Consider the following 18,369-nt stretch of genomic DNA (forward strand, 5'->3'; position numbering starts at 1 on the left):
TTTGATAATTTCTCTTTTTTTTTTCCCTTCCTTTTTCTGCCTTGTCCTTCTTTTTCAATTTTCACTTTTGCCTCTTGCTTAATTTTCCTCTCCCTTATTATAGACAAAATCAAAGAGGAATTTAAGAGTAATACTTATCTCGTTAGCAGTCCAGGAAGGTTCTGAGAAGCCAGGGGACACTTGGAGATGATCCGTCTACCGGCACTTGCCTTTTGTGATCCCATTATTTCCTCTGTGTGTTTGATCGGGTATTTCCGGATCTAATCGGATCTAGTCGGCGCCTTTCGGATCTCGGACCTCGGGGATGCCCGCCGTCCTCTCGTTCCACTCCACCAGCTCACCCTCCGACCGCTGAGTGCTTCTCATCACCGACACCGCCGCGCAACTCGGCGTGACTCTGGAGCCGGTGGCTGTTGACAGCGTCGCAAACAGGCAATTGCTGATGGGGCACGGGATCTCCATCCCTCCCGCTCTTGGGCACACTCTCTTCAGACAGGTAGAGTCATCCAGCTTGTAATATGATGTACCCAGGGAAGCAATGAGGGAGGTAGAGGGGAACCAAGGCAGCAGACTCTATAGGGGGGTGGATGGGGGAGAGCTGCTAATGCTCGCTCATCGACTTATCTTCCATCTCAGAGGCAGAGGGGAAGACCGTGGGATCCTCACAGAAGCACGGCGCCATTACCAGACTCCTCCCTCATCATGTGCATCCTACTTCACTATGTGGATGCTACGTACACCTCTATGGTCTAAGCAATAGACTGATAATTGAATATATATATATATATATATATATGTGCAAAAGAGGATATGATGAAACCTTCATTAATGAGAGAATTGAAGAAGTCTCTATAATAGTAAGAAATTACCTCATTGAAGATAAACCAAGAAATGATAAGACCTCACATGATCTACCCATCAAACTAACTTATAATGTACAATACAAACAGGTTGAAAAATGATTTAGAAAATACTTGCCTATCTTGAGAGCGGATATACAATTACGTACAATTTTACATGAACAGCCAAAAATCACGTAGAGGAACACCAACTTTAAAAAAAGGTGACAAATGTTGTTCTAGTATTACCAGAAAAGAATATACCATTAAAGACTTCATTTCATGTAGAATGGAGAGTGTGGATTATGTCCTCCGGTGCCCTTGCTTGATGCAGTATGTAGGGAGAACCAAACGTCCCATGTGAAAGAGGATACATGAGCACATTCAGAGTATTAAAATTTTGGGCTATTGAAAAATGTAAGCCCCATTGGAGAGGGAGCAATAGGGAACGCGTTTTTTTTTTTGGAAAAGAAACAGTTTTGTGCTTTAAAATAAAAACAAAACAGTAAAGTAAGCCCAATGTTTTTGCATAATGTGAAAGAAGAAGTTATGCCGAGTAAATAGATACCTAACATGTCACCCTTCAAAATTGCACACGCTCGTGGAATGGCACCAAACTGCGCTACTAAAAAATTGCCATAGGCGACGCTTTAAGATTTTTTACTGGTTACATGTTTTGAATTACAGAGGAGGTCTAGGGCCAAAATTATTGCTCTCGCTCTACTGATCTCAGCGATACCTCATATGTGTGGTTTGAACACCATTTTCATATGTGGGCGGGACGTATGCGTTCGCTTCTGCATGCGAGCACACGAGGAATTTTTTTTTATTGTTTATTTTACTTTACTTTTTTTAGTTTGATGCTTTTTTTCCAAAAAATTAATTTTTTGATCACTTTTATTCCTATTACAAGGAATGTAAACATCCCTTGTAATAGGAATATGGCATGACAGGTCCTCTTTACAGTGAGATATGGGGTCAATAAGACCCCACATCTCACCTCTAGGCTGGGAAGCCTGAAATAAATAAATAAAAAAAAAAGATCCTGGCTTTGATCGTAGCGGTCCGTAGAAGCACCTGAGGGCGGCGGGAGGGGGGAATGTCCCCTCTCGCCTCCCGTAAGAACGATCAAGCAGTGGAACAGCCACTATGATCATTCCTATGGTGTAGGGAATCGCCGGCTAAAAAAGCTGATATCTGAATGGTGCCTGTAGCTGCACCCATCATTCAGATATCCCCGCACAAAGTCAAGGACATCATGTGATGGCCAGCGGGCGGGAAGCGGTTAAAACACATTTTTTTTTAACACAAAGTTGACCATTTATACAAAATTTCTAACACATAGCATGTACATACCAAAAAATTACACCCCAAAATAGATTCTCCTACTCCTCCTGAGTACAGCGATACCACATGTGTGAGACTTCCACAGCCTGGCCACATACAGAGGCCGAGTATGGCTGAGCATGGCTGAGCATGGCTGGGTATGGCTGAGTATGGCTGGGTATGGCTGAGTATGGCTGGGTATGGCTGAGCAAGGCTGAGTATGGCCGAGCATGGCAGAGTATGGCCGAGCATGGCTGGGTATGGCAGAGTTTCACTGGGTATGGCAGAGTATGGCTGGGTATCACTGAGTATTGCAGAGCAGTGGCGGAATTACCGGGGTCGCAACAGTTGCAGTTGCGACGGGGCCCGGCATTCCGCCACTGTGGGGGGGCCAGCGGGGTTGCTCTTCACACACGCTCTGAGCGGAGATCGTGTGTCATATAACAATAGCACAGAGAGACACCGGCGGCGGCATTAATGTTCTATTTGTCGGTCCTCTCTGGCACGGATGAGAGAGGACACACACCTGATCTCACGGCTTCCCCTTCTCCCTCCTCCCCTCTCCTGTGTGCTCCACGGGCAGTCTAGTGTGAAGCTAAAGAGCTCACATTTCTCGCGGAGCACACAGGAGAGGGGAGGGGGGAGAAGGGGAAGCCGTGAGATCAGCTGTGTGTCCTCTCTCATCCGTGCCAGAGAGGACCGACAAATAGAACATTAATGCCGCTGCCGGTGTCTCTCTGTGCTATTGTTATATGACACACGAACTCCGCTCAGAGCCGTGCTGTCCGGCACTGATGGGATCTAATAGCATTCACTGTGATGGGCACTGATAGCATTCACTGATGGGCACTGATAGAAGGCACTGATGGGCACTGATGAGCACTGATAGAAGGCACTGATAGAAGGCACTGATGAGCACTGATAGAAGGCACTGATGGGCACTGATGAGCACTGATAGAAGGCACTGATGGGCACTGATGAGCACTGATAGAAGGCACTGATGGGCACTGATGAGAACTGATAGAAGGCACTGATGGGCACTGATGAGTACTGATAGAAGGCACTGATTGGCACTGATGAGCACTGATAGAAGGCACTGATGGGCACTGATGAGCACTGATAGAAGGCACTGATAGAAGGCACTGATGGGCACTGATGAGCACTGATAGAAGGCACTGATGAGCACTGATAGAAGGCACTGACTGATGAGCACTAATAGAAGGCACTGATGGGCACTGATGAGCACTGATAGAAGGTAGTGATGAGCACTGATAGAAGGCACTGATAGAAGGCACTAATGAGCACTGATAGAAATCACTGATGAGCGCTGATAGAAGGCACTGATGGGCACTGATGAGCACTGATAGATGGCACTGATGAGCACTTATAGAAGGCACTGATGGGCACTGATGAGCACTGATAGAAGGCACTGATGGGCACTGATAGAAGGCACTGATGGGCACTGATAGAAGGCACTGATGGGCACTGATGAGCACTGATAGAAGGCACTGATGGGCACTGATAGAATGCACTGATGGGCACTGATGAGCACTGATAGAAGGCACTGATGAGCACTGATAGAAGGCACTGATGGGCACTGATAGAAGGCACTGATGGGCACTGATAGAAGGCACTGATAGAAGGCACTGATGGGCACTGATGAGCACTGATAGAAGGCACTGATGGGCACTGATAGAAGGCACTGATAGAAGGCACTGATGGGCACTGATAGAAGGCACTGATGGGTACTGATAGAATGCACTGATGGGCACTGGTGAGCACTGATAGAAGGCACTGATGAGCACTGATAGAAGGCACTGATGGGCACTGATGAGCACTGATAGAAGGCACTGATAAGCACTGATAGAAGGCACTGATGAGCACTAATAGAGGGCACTGATAGAAGGTACTGATGAGCACTGATAGAAGGCATTGATGGGCACTGATAGAAGGCACTGATGAGCACTGATAGAAGGCACTGATGGGCACTGATAGAAGGCACTGATGGGCACTGATGAGCACGGATAGAAGGTACTGATGAGCACTGATAGAAGGCATTGATGGGCATTGATAGAAAGCACTGATGGGCACTGATAGAAGGCACTGATGGGCACTGATAGAAGGCACTGATGGGCACTGATGAGCACTGATAGAAGGCACTGATGAGCACTGATATACGCCATTGATGAGCACTGATGAGCACTGATAGACGGCACTGATGAGCACTGATAGAAGGCACTGATGGGCACTGATAGACGGCACTGATGAGCACTGATAGAAGGCACTGATGAGCACTAATAGAGGGCACTGATAGAAGGTACTGATGAGCACTGATAGAAGGCATTGATGGGCACTGATAGAAGGCACTGATGAGCACTGATAGAAGGCACTGATGGGCACTGATAGAAGGCACTGATGGGCACTGATGAGCACGGATAGAAGGTACTGATGAGCACTGATAGAAGGCATTGATGGGCATTGATAGAAAGCACTGATGGGCACTGATAGAAGGCACTGATGGGCACTGATAGAAGGCACTGATGGGCACTGATGAGCACTGATAGAAGGCACTGATGAGCACTGATATACGCCATTGATGAGCACTGATGAGCACTGATAGACGGCACTGATGAGCACTGATAGAAGGCACTGATGGGCACTGATAGACGGCACTGATGAGCACTGATAGAAGGCACTGATGGGCACTGATAGAAGCTACTGATGGGCCTGATAAAAGGCACTGATGGGCACTGATAGGAGGCATTTATGGGCACTGATAGGAGGCACTGATGGGCACTGATAGAAGGCACTGATAGAAGGCACTGATGAGCACTGATAGGAGGCACTGATGAGCACTGATAGGCCACATTGATGAGCACTGATAGGCAGCACTGATAGGAGGCACTAATGTGCACTGATAGGTGGCATTGATAGGTGGTACTGATAGGCACTTAGATATACTGATAGGCAGAACTCAGGCAGTATTGATGGGCTTTAATGGGCAGAATTGAAGAGTACTGATAGGTGGCACTGATGGACGCTGTTAGGCGGCATTAATGAGCACTGATAGGTGGTACTGATAGGCAGAATTGATGGGCACTAATAGGCGACATTAATGAGCACTGATAGGTAACACTTGTAGGTGGAAGTGATGGGCACTGATAGGCAGCACTGATGGGCACTGATAGATGGCACTGATGATTGGGGCACTGATTACCAGTGTAAACAATTTACTGACATTCTTGACAGTTAACGGCAGTCCTTTCCTCACACAGACACAGTGTGTGAGGAAAGGGCTTAGGATAACCGGCAAGTCTGTTAACACAAAGTTGACCATTTATACAATATTTCTAGCACATAGCATGTATATACCAAAAATTACACCCCAAAATAGATTCTCCTACTCCTCCTGAGTACGGCGATACCACATGTGTGAGACTTCCACAGCCTGGCCACATACAGAGGCCGAGTACAGCCGAGTATGGCCGAGTATGGCTGAGCATGGCTGGGTATGGCTGAGTATGGCTGGGTATGGCTGAGCAAGACTGAGTATGGCCGAGCATGGCAGAGTATGGCCGAGCATGGCAGAGTATGGCCGAGCATGGCTGGGTATGGCAGAGTTTCGCTGGGTATGGCAGAGTATGGCTGGGTATCACCGAGTATTGCAGAGCAGTGGCGGAATTACCGGGGTCGCAACAGTTGCAGTTGCAATGGGGCCCGGCATTCCGCCACTGTGGGGGGGCCCAGCGGGGTTGCTCTTCACACACGCTCTGAGCGGAGATCGTGTGTCATATAACAATAGCACAGAGAAACACCGGCAGCGGCATTAATGTTCTATTTGTCAGTCCTCTCTGGCACGGATGAGAGAGGACACACAGCTGATCTCACGGCTTCCCCTTCTCCCCCCTCCCCTCTCCTGTGTGCTCCACGGGCAGTCTAGTGTGAAGCTAAAGAGCTCACATTTCCTGCGGAGCACACAGGAGAGGGGAGGGGGGAGAAGGGGAAGCCGTGAGATCAGCTGTGTGTCCTCTCTCATCCGTGCCAGAGAGGACCGACAAATAGAACATTAATGCCGCTGCCGGTGTTTCTCTGTGCTATTGTTATATGACACACGATCTCCGCTCAGAGCCGTGCTGTCCGGCACTGATGGGATCTAATAGCATTCACTGTGATGGGCACTGATAGCATTCACTGATGGGCACTGATAGAAGGCACTGATGGGCACTGATGGGCACTGATGAGCACTGATAGAAGGAACTGATAGAAGGCACTGATGAGCACTGATAGAAGGCACTGATGGGCACTGATGAGCACTGATAGAAGGCACTGATGGGCACTGATGAGCACTGATAGAAGGCACTGATGGGCACTGATGAGAACTGATAGAAGGCACTGATGGGCACTGATGAGCATTGATAGAAGGCACTGATGGGCACTGATGAGCACTGATAGAAGGCACTGATGGGCACTGATGAGAACTGATAGAAGGCACTGATGAACACTGATAGAAGGCACTGATGGGCACTGATGAGCACTGATAGAAGGCACTGATGAGCACTGATGAGCACTGATAGAAGGTACTGATGAGCACTGATAGAAGGCACTGATAGAAGGCTCTGATGAGCACTGATAGAAGGCACTGATGAGCACTGATAGAAGGCACTGATGGGCACTGATGAGCACTGATAGAAGGCACTGATAGAAGGCACTGATGAGCACTGATAGATGGCACTGATGAGCACTTATAGAAGGCACTGATGGGCACTGATGAGCACTGATAGAAGGCACTGATGGGCACTGATAGAAGGCACTGATAGAAGGCACTGATGGGCACTGATAGAAGGCACTGATGGGCACTGATGAGCACTGATATAAGGCACTGATGGGCACTGATAGAATGCACTGATGGGCACTGATGAGCACTGATAGAAGGCACTGATGAGCACTGATGAGCACTGATAGATGCCATTGATGAGCACTGATGAGCACTGATAGATGGCACTGATGAGCACTGATAGAGGGCACTGATGGGCACTGATAGACAGCACTGATGAGCACTGATAGAAGGCACTGATGGGCACTGATAGAAGCTACTGATGGGCCTGATAAAAGGCACTGATGGGCACTGATAGGAGGCATTTATGGGCACTGATAGGAGGCACTGATGGGCACTGATAGAAGGCACTGATAAGCACTGATAGGAGGCACTGATGAGCACTGATAGGAGGCACTGATGAGCACTGATAGGCCACATTGATGAGCACTGATAGAAGGCACTGATAAGCACTGATAGGAGGCACTGATGAGCACTGATAGGAGGCACTGATAAGCACTGATAGGCCACATTGATGAGCACTGATAGGCAGCACTGATAGGATGCACTAATGTGCACTGATAGGTGGCATTGATAGGTGGTACTGATAGGCACTTAGGTATACTGATAGGCAGAACTCAGGCAGTATTGATGGGCTTTGATGGGCAGAATTGAAGAGTACTGATTAGGGATGAGCCGAACACCCCCCTGTTCGGTTCGCACCAGAACATGCGAACAGGAAAAATGTTCGCTCGAACACGCGAACACCGTTAAAGTCTATGGGACATGAACATGAATAATCAAAAGTGCTAATTTTAAAGGCTTATATGCAAGTTATTGTCATAAAAAGTGTTTGGGGACCCGGGTCCTGCCCCAGGGGACATGTATCAATGCAAAAAAAAGTTTTAAAAACGGACGTTTTTTCAGGAGCAGTGATTTTAATAATGCTTAAAGTCAAACAATAAAAGTGTAATATCCCTTTAAATTTCGTACCTAGGGGGTGTCTATAGTATGCCTGTAAAGGGGCGCATGTTTCCTGTGTTTAGAACAGTCTGACAGCAAAATGACATTTGGAAGGAAAAAACACATTTAAAACTACCCGCGGCTATTGCATTGCCGACAATACACATAGAAGTTCATTGATAAAAACGGCATGGGAATTCCCCCCAGGGAAACCCCGAACCAAAATTTAAAAAAAAAAAATGACGTGGGGGGGTCCCCCTAAATTCCATACCAGGCCCTTCAGGTCTGGTATGGATATTAAGGGGAACCCCGGCCAAAATTTAAAAAAAAAATGACGTGGGGTTCCCCCTAAATTCCATACCACACCCTTCAGGTCTGGTATGGATTTTAAGGGGAACCCCGCGCCAAAAAAAAAAAAAAAAAACGGCGTGGGGTTCCCCCAAAAATCCATACCAGACCCTTATCCGAGCACGCAACCTGGCAGGCCGCAGGAAAAGAGGGGGGGACGAGAGTGCGCCCCCCCCTCCTGAACCGTACCAGGCCACATGCCCTCAACATTGGGAGGGTGCTTTGGGGTAGCCCCCCAAAACACCTTGTCCCCATGTTGATGAGGACAAGGGCCTCATCCCCACAACCGTGGCCGGTGGTTGTGGGGGTCTGCGGGTGGGGGGCTTATCGAATCTGGAAGCCCCCTTTAACAAGGGGACCCCCAGATCCCGGCCCCCCCCCCGTGTGAAATGGTAAGGGGGTACTTACCCCTACCATTTCACTAAAAAACTGTCAAAATAGTTAAAAATGACAAGAGACAGTTTTTGACAACTCCTTTATTTAAATGCTTCTTCTATCTTCCTTCATCTTCTTCTTCTTCTGGTTCTTCTGACTCTTCTGGTTCTTCCTCCGGCGTTCTCGTCCAGCATCTTCTCCGCAGCGTCTTCTATCTTCTTCTCCTCGGGCCGCTCCGCACCCATGGCATGAGGGGAGGCTCCCGCTCTTCTCTTCATCTTCTTCTTCATCCTCTTCTCTTCTTCATCTTCTTCATCTTCATCTTCTCTTCTTTTCTTCTGCGGGCCGCTCCGCATCCATGCATGGAGGGAGGCTCCCGCTGTGTGACGGCGTCTCCTCGTCTGACAGTTCTTAAATAACGGGGGGCGGGGCCACCCGGTGACCCCGCCCCCCTCTGACGCACGGGACATGACGGGACTTCCCTGTGGCATCAACACAACACAGGAAACATGCGCCCCTTTACAGGCATACTATAGACACCCCCTAGGTACGAAATTTAAAGGGATATTACACTTTTATTGTTTGACTTTAAGCATTATTAAAATCACTGCTCCTGAAAAAACGTCCGTTTTTAAAACTTTTTTTTGCATTGATACATGTCCCCTGGGGCAGGACCCGGGTCCCCAAACACTTTTTATGACAATAACTTGCATATAAGCCTTTAAAATTAGCACTTTTGATTTCTCCCATAGACTTTTAAAGGGTGTTCCGCGGCATTCGAATTTGCCGCGAACACCCCAAATTGTTCGGTGTTCGGCGAACTTGCGAACAGCTAATGTTCGAGTTGAACATGAGTTCGACTCGAACTCGAAGCTCATCCCTAGTACTGATAGGTGGCACTGATGGACGCTGTTAGGCGGCATTAATGAGCACTGATAGGTGGTACTGATAGGCAGAATTGATGGGCACTAATAGGTAACACTGATAGGTAACACTTGTAGGTGGAAGTGATGGGCACTGATAGGCAGCACTGATGGGCACTGATAGATGGCACTGATGATTGGGGCACTGATTACCAGTGTAAACAATTTACTGACATTCTTGACAGTTAACGGCAGTCCTTTCCTCACACAGACACAGCATGTGAGGAAAGGGCTTAGGATAACCGGCAAGTCTGTTTACATGTGATCAGCTGATCACATGGTAAAGAGCTAATGTGATTGCGCTGGATGCAGGTCCTAGGGGTCATGCAGGAAGCATGGTTTTGGGAGGATGTCCATGGACACTCTCCCAAAATTGGAAGCCTGGGGCTCGGATGGAAGGGGGGCCCATCATGGTTTATTGCACCGGGGCCCTGAAGGTTCTAGTTACGCCTTTGTTGCAGAGTATGGCTGGGTATCACCGAGTATTGCAGAGTATGGCTGGGTATCACAGAGTATTGCAGAGTATGGCTGGGTATCACCGAGTATTGCAGAGTATGGCGGGGTATTGCAGAGTATGACTGGGTATTGCAGAGTATGGCAGGGTCTTGCAGGGTATTGCAGATTCTTGCAGGGTATCGCAGAGTATTGCAGGGTATTGCAGAGTATTGTGGGGTATTGCAGAGTATTGCGGGGTATTGCAGAGTATTGCAGGGTATTGCAAAGTATTGCGGGGTATTGCAGAGTATTGCGGGGTATTGCAGGGTATTGCAGAGCATTGCAGAGCATTGCAGAGCTTTGCAAAGTATTGCAGAGCATTGCAGGGTATTGCAGAGCATTGCAGGGTATTGCTGAGCATTTCAGATTAGTGCAGGGTATTGCTAAGCATGGAGGGATGGCTAAGTAGATCCATGGATGTGCCTGCATTTGTCACTGAGCAGCGCTGTGGGCACTACACATCCAGCCCACAGCGCTGCTGTCATCTGATCCCACCCCCTCTGTACCGATCGGTACAGAGAGGGAAGGGAGGAACCGGCGTCATGACATGACATTGGTTTGTTTACATGTGATCGCTCCGTCATTTGACAGAGCGATCACATGGTGAACGGCCACGATCAGCGGCTGTTTACCGTGATCCGTGATGGACCCGGTGATCCAGAGTACCCGGCGGTCACGGATGTTCTCAGGTGTGCACCCCAGGGGGCGTGCGAGAGCAGGATTCTGGGAGGACATCATAGTATGCCCTCCCAGAGTTATCCAACTGCCCTGTAGCCATCATTTGGCTATGGGCCGGTTGGTAACTGGTTAATTTCCCTACTAGATGTCATTAGTCCCTACACAGTTTTTTCTGGCATTTTTATATTTATTTAAGGCATTTTTAATGCCAGATGGCACTGTTTTTACCTCTATCAATGGTTAGGCTAAATTGGGTGCAGTTAGACAATTTCCCCACTAGATTTCATTAGCTTTTACACAACAAAATTTATTTGTTTTTTCTATTTTTAATTTAATTGCATTGTTTATTTTTTTAGTCTTGTTTCCTTTTTTTGGCTTTTCGTTGTTTGTTGTTTTTTAATTTAGTGATATTTTGTGATTATAAATGTCTTATAATAAATTGCGGTTCACCCTAATATTTTGCACTGTTATTTTAAACAAATCTGTGAGATGTAATGCTCGTCCTTGACCACTGAGGGCTGTTATTTGTAATTCCACCAATGGCTGTGAGGACGCGTGATTCCTGGGATAATATTTTATTTTATTTTTATTTTAAATTTGTTTTAATAAAACCATTTCTTCCGTGAAATGACTTCACTATGGAGTTCTGATTTGTCTTGTATGGCCTGTGAATGGAGGAGAGGAGGAGATCTTAACCAGTATAGTGGATATTTATCCCCGATTACTGAGCCACTCAGTTTGTTGTTTAACCACTTCAGCCCCGGACCATTTGGCTGGCCAAAGACCAGAGCACTTTTTGCGATTCGGCACTGCGTCGCTTTAACTGACAATTGCGCAGTCGTGCGACGTGGCTCCCGAACAAAATTGATGTCCTTTTTTTCCCACAATTAGAGCTTTCTTTTGGTGGTATTTAATTGCCTCTTCGGTTTTTATTTATAAACTAAATAAACTATAAACAAAAAAAATGACAATTGTGAAAAAACACAATATTTTTTACTTTTTGCTATAATAAATATCCCCAAAAAATATATATATTTTTTTTCCCTCAGTTTAGGCCGATATATATTCTTCTACATATTTTTAGTAAAAAAAAAAAAAATCGTAATAAGCGTTTATTGATTGGTTTGCGCTAAAGTTATAGTGTCTACAAAATAGGGGATAGTTTTATGGCTTTTTTATTATTATTTTTTTTACTAGTAATGACGACGATTTTATCGGGGCTGCGATATTATGGCAGACACGTCGGACAATTTTGACACATTTTTGGGACCATTGGCATTTTTACAGCAATCAGTGCTATAAAATTGCACTGATTACTGTAAAAATCTCACTAGCAGTGAAGGGGTTAACCACTAGGGGGCAGTGAAGGAGTTAAGTGTGTCCTGGTGTGTGTTCTAACTAAAGGGGGGTGGGACTGTGTAGGGGAGATGACAGATCCTCTGTTCATACTCTGTATGAACAGAGGATCTGTCTGTTCTCCCCTCAGAGAACTGGAAACAGTGTGCCTCGAGTGAACGCAGGAGCCTGGCGGTGATCGCGACCGCCGGGCACTCACATCGGCTCCATGGGTGAGCAGGGGGCACGCTTGCGCCCCCTAGTGGCCATCTATGGTACCGACGTACCATGACGGCGATTCGCCCAGCCGAGTCATGTTGCCGCAGTACAACTGCAGCATCTGGTCGGCATGCGATTAAGATGAGCTTCTAGAGCACACCCCGGGTGGATGTCTGGATGGTGGGAGCAATTGTGTTCACAACTTTCAACAACTGCCTTTTGAGTACTTGATCTTCACATCTCATCACGTTTTGATGCACATGCCCTTTATTATTTGGAACTTATTCATCTGATTTTACATAAAAATAATAATAATAAAATATCTGCTTTTGATCCAAGCACTTTATCATTGTTTCACACATTATCGCATCTTATCGCATAATACTGTATTTTTTATTAATTTTTTTAATTGGGGATAGTCATCCATGCATATTTGCCTATTTTTGCTGCATTCAGCTTCTTGCATTAGCGCACCTTTTTTTATCATTATTTGTGTTAAGAGTGTTGAGGTCACTTGCTAATAGTTGCTGGGTTTTCATGTGCATTTTTAGGGTGATATATTATCCTTTGGTATTTATTTTGTATAATCGTTTTGGTTGGCTGTGAGGTCCAAACAATCTTTACTGAGGGAGTTTACAGAATAAAATAAAATGTAAAAGGGAAGCAGAGTAACACTTCTCCAGGATGCCGGCAGTCAGTCACCATAACCCAATGACATCACTCAGCATGCCGAGCAGAGCAATACAATCACAGCCACTTGTCTATTATACAGAACCTCCATATTTATAGCTGTATTCCTAGAAGACCCTCATGATTGTTGCTCGGGGTTCTGAGTCAAGGCTCCAGATTCTAGGTGTGTGCCTGTAAACCTGCATAGAGAATTGGGATCTTTTCTGGTCCCCCCACCATGGTCACATGTCACTGCAATGTGCTGAGATGTTACCAGGCAGACAAAGACACTCCCCATCACCTGGTGGAGGAGAGACTCCAATCTACAGAGGGTTGGTGGGATGATGGTGTCTGGGAGGATCTGCTACACTAATAACTCTCTTATTTTATACATTTCAGAGGTTTGTCAGGACTAATCACTTCCCTAATCTTATTTCCAGCTAAACTGAAGATGATGACACATGACAACAGATACTCAGGTTAGTAGGACATCCACGTTTCATATGAAATCTCTTTTGGATGAACATTTTGCTCTGTTGTAGTCTAGATCAGTGGTGGTACTACCAGGGTCACAAAGGTTGCACTTGAGACCAGGCCCTGGCATTCTACCACTGTAGGGGGGCCAAGATGGCAGGAAGGGGGCCCACTTCAGAACATGGGCTCAGTTCACACTTCTGTGATCCCAACGTTTTGCAACTTGCTTGCAATTTCCTTGTGACTTGCTTGTGATTCTATAATTTAACATTGTGGTCTATGGCACTCAAATTGCACCAAAGTCACAAAGGTATTGGAGGATCCTTTTTCTTTGTTGCTGTGACTTGAGTTGCCTTTATTATGACAGCACCCATTGAAATGAATGTGTTTTCACTAGTCATGCAACTTTGTGTTGCAAGTCACATGATGAGTCGCAGCAGTGTGAACCAGAGCTTATAATGGGACCGCGACAGGAACAAGTGGAAAAGGCTAGAGAAAGAGCCCCTGCCTCAGAGGGAAGGGCCTGGGACTGATGGAAAGGGGCGCAGCAGTCATATTGGCTCTTCATGTTTTTTTGCACCGGGGCCCTGAAGGTTCTATTTACTCCCTTGGTCTGGATGGTGTGTCCATAGTTTGGATGCTTCCACAGTCCTCCTGTATTTCATGGGATATATTCTTTTAAGGTCCCATTATTCGAGTTTATGATTAGAATACAATATTTCCAACTCTGTCTTATAAATACAATTTCATGTATGTATGAGGAATAAAATATTCTCTTCTCTCTCATAAAGACATCAGTAAGGAACACAGAGAGTCTATGAAAGAGAAATTCCAGAGGATTCTAGAATATAATTCCCGTGTTCATCTACAGGAAAGATTCACCAATTTATTGATGATAAACGGACCCCAGAATAAAGAGGGAAAAGAACAAGAAATAAAGAGTTCAGGCAGAAGACATCTACAGATCATGGAGAAAAGATCCCCAACCACAATCCAGGCTCTCTTTGACCCTGATGAATATGCAATTATCCCTAAGATTGTGGTGTTACAAGGACCTGCTGGGATTGGAAAAACAATGACCTCCAAGAAGATCATGCTGGACTGGGCTTCTGGGGATCTCTACCATGACAAGTTTGATTTTGTGTTTTATCTGAGCTGTAGAGAAATCAACACCATCCCTGGAAACATAAGCCTTTTGGGACTTTTATCCAGAACCTGCAGACTACAGAGTTCAGATGACCTGGTGTCTATTCTGAAGGATCCTGGAAGTCAGAGAAAACTTCTCACCATAGTTGACGGGTTTGATGAACTGAGGTGGACTCTGGAGGAGAAATCTGAGGGTTGTCCTGACATTTCTATGGAAACCCACAAAGAAATAATTCTCCAAAGCTTGCTCAGGAGACATGTTCTCCCACAATCTTCTCTGATCATCACCACAAGGTCACTGGCCATGGAGAAACTTAACACATTCATCGATGATTCTCGCAATGTGGAAATCCAGGGATTTACAAGGGACGATCAAGAGGAATATGTCCATAAATTCTTTGGAAATAAAGATGATGCAGACAAGGTTCTCAGTATAATAAAAGACAATGAAGTTCTGTACACCATATGTGCCGTCCCCATCACATGCTGGATTGTCTGCACTGTAATGAAACAAGAAATAAGAAGAAAAGATTTGGATATAATTCAGTGTAATACAATGACTTCAATTTACCTTCTCTTCCTGGAGATTTTACTAACCCATCACAATAATAAGGAGCAGTCTGTACACAGGAAACAAACCTGTCTGAAGAAGCTGTGTGCTCTGGCCAATCAGGGAGTTCGGAAGGGACAAATCTTATTTGAGAAGAAAGATCTAGAAAGACATGGACTTTTGCTGGATGAGGTGGAGTCTGTATTCCTTAATGAGAACATATTTCTTTGTGACGTCCGCAACCAGACCAGCTACAGCTTCATCCACCTGAGTGTACAGGAGTTCCTTGCTGCTCTCTATTATGGGATTGATGATGGTTGGTTTAGATTTATGAAACACACTTTCCTCCCAAGGATCTGTAAAGGGAAATCACTCCATGAACTCAGTTCACATTACTCACATTTAGCATTATCTGTACAATTCCTGTTTGGTCTCTTAAATGAAAATCAGGTGAAGACATTCTCAGAGAACACAGGAATCACCATCTCACTCCGAGCCAAATCTGCAATGAGAAAATGGGCCATGAAGGACATTAAGCGGACTTTCCCTACTCAGACGATCTTCTGTTTGTATGAGACTCAGGATGAGGACTTCATTAGGAGAGTCATGTCTGGTTGTACAGATTTGAAGCTGTGCAGCTCACGTACTGATCACTTGTGGATGAACAGGAATTATTTCAAGCAGCTGAACTATTGCTTTAAGACTTTGAAGAGAGAAAGTTTTCAGTCTTTACATTTTGATTCTCTCACTGTGGGTCCAGAGTGCCAGAAACTTCTATCTCCATTCCTACACAGGAGTCAGGCTGTCAGGTAAGTGAGTGTGAGGATATCCTAACTGAATTCAGAGAATGGGCAGGAACCTGCATACAGTATAATGACGATTATCAGACATGTTCTCCATCTACCACACTTGTTAGAAGTCCTGGGAAATCACATTTTCCTCAGCCCTAAGCCCTGGTTCACACTACAGCAATTTTCCAGTGACCTGCGACATTCTGATGACATGTAAAGTCGCAGGTCAAGTGAAAACACAAAGATTTTATTGGGTGTTGTCTTAATTGCTGCGTTTTGAGTCACTGCAACAAAAGAAAACTCTTCCTGCACTACTTTTGGGCGTTTTTTGTGCTGCACGACTCCCATAGACTTCCATGTAAAATTCCAACAAACAAAAAATAAAAAAACACAAAGACTTCTACACCTAAAGAATTAAACTACAAAAAAAAAGATTTATTGCTTAAAAAAGCGATGTAAAACAATTTATTAGCACAATGACCCAAACCCCCCCAATATACTCCAACCCTCCCCAAAAATATTCCTCTTAAAACCAGATACACTATGAAGGGCCCTCGTAAAACCGAGGGTCAAAAAAAGTGCAAAAAAAAACACAATAGGCAAGCCTACCCTCCCCATCGCAAAGCACCCCCCTTAATTCTTATATGATGGCTCAAAGCCAGCTAAAACGGGATCCCTGCAGCTCGTTCCTAAAGCGGAGCCGTGTATGCCTGTATAGATCCTAGAATGGGATAGTGTGACATATGTCAAGCTGCAGGCTGTATATATATTTTACCACCCCCCATTTTCCCGTACCTTACTGTAGTTTCTGTGGGCAATGATACCTATAGGAATTTAGTACCCACAATTTGGCAAGCCCTCTTTGTTGTTTTTCATCTTCTTTCCCCTCTTCAATTTGATTTTAGGTTTGCACAAGGTGTGTTGTTGCATTTTATATAGATTTGTTCAAGTATAGAGACTAATAAAAGACATGGCATTTCGTATTGATAGTGGAATGGAACAAGATATTTGAGCGGTGTTCAGTAGGGACAAACAAAATGCCCCTAAACGTCAAAATGAATTCAGGCAGATATTCAGGAAACATAGTAATTTATCTATTAAACACCTGAAAAGGAAGTGGAATATAATCTCCTTGGAGGCATACCTAGAAGCAGGTATGATCCCACGAGGACTTAGGGAGCGCATTATACCTGCTGACCATCTCATAATGACAGATTCCTAAAAGTTTGGACTGAGGAGTCTGTCAAACATGGACTGCATATGATTGAGCTGATTAATGATGAGGAAAGAATACAGCTACAGGATCTGGAGGTGCAGCTAAAGGATAGCATAGGGTCACTTGATGAATATCAGGATCTAGATAAGTTTAGTAAATTTAATGAAAGACTGAAAAAGGAAGTAGAGGAATTCCAAAAAGAACAGAAAGTAGGAAAACAAAAAAATTTCAAAGCGATACGACCTCATCTAGAATATGCAGTTCAGTTTTGGGCACCAGTTCTCAAAAAGGATATTGGGGAACTGGAGAAAGTGTAGAGAAGGGCAACCAAACTGATAAGAGGCATGGAGGATCTCAGCTATGAGGAAAGATTAGAGGAAGTGAATTTATTCACTCTTGAGAAGAGGAGAATAAGGGGGGATATGATCAACATGTTCAAATATATAAGGGGTCCATATAGGGAACTTGGTGTTGAGTTATTCACTTTACGGTCAACACAGAGGACAAGGGGGCACTCTTTACGCCTAGAGGAAAAGAGATTTCATCTCCAAATACAGAAAGGTTTCTTCACAGTAAAAGCTGTAAAAATGTGGAATAGACTTCCGCCAGTGGTGGTTCTGGCCAGCTCAGTAGATTGCTTTAAGAAAGGCCTGGATACTTTCCTAAATGTACATAATATACCTGGGTACTAGCATTTATAGGAGGTAAAGTTGATCCAGGTAAAATCCGATTGCCTCTTGTGGGATCAGGAAGGAATTTTTGTCCCTTGCTGTAGCAAATTGGAGCATGCTCTGCTGGGGTTTTTTGCCTTCCTCTGGATCAACTGTGGGTATAGAATTGGGTGTATTGGATTGTACGATTTTTTTTTACTTTTTTTATGGTTGAACTGGATGGACTTGTGTCTTTTTTCAACCTGACTAACTATGTAACTATAATGGATTTTGAAACAGGTTACATCCTAGATTTAGAGAGGAAGAGAGGGAGAGGTAGATCCCGTAACAGATCCCACAAACAAGATGGTAGGAATTATAGCCAAGAGGGAGGTAAGACTGACCTTTTTAGAGAAGAATCCAAAGGTGAATATAGATACCCCAGGGGGATAATAGTAGAAAAAGGAAAAGAAGGAGAAATAGGAACAGAAAGAGAAATAAGGCAAATACAGGATCAGAACTCATCCAGGATGGGGAACTCTACTTTGCAAGGGAGCAG

General features: G+C 45.1%; 1 protein-coding gene across 1 annotated transcript in view; it reads left to right on the plus strand.

Annotated features, from left to right (window-relative positions):
* The window catches only part of LOC141133848 (NACHT, LRR and PYD domains-containing protein 3-like), a 272,614-nt gene that overhangs the window by 121,929 nt on the left and 132,316 nt on the right, over window positions 1-18,369 (plus strand). Inside the window, exons 4-5 of the mRNA XM_073623428.1 lie at window positions 13,424-13,462; window positions 14,249-15,962. Coding sequence (XP_073479529.1) covers window positions 13,424-13,462; window positions 14,249-15,962 — 1,753 coding nt within the window. The remainder of the gene's footprint in view (window positions 1-13,423; window positions 13,463-14,248; window positions 15,963-18,369) is intronic.

Source organism: Aquarana catesbeiana, linkage group LG03 (genome assembly GCF_042186555.1).
Source record: "Aquarana catesbeiana isolate 2022-GZ linkage group LG03, ASM4218655v1, whole genome shotgun sequence".
NCBI lineage: Eukaryota > Metazoa > Chordata > Amphibia > Anura > Ranidae > Aquarana > Aquarana catesbeiana.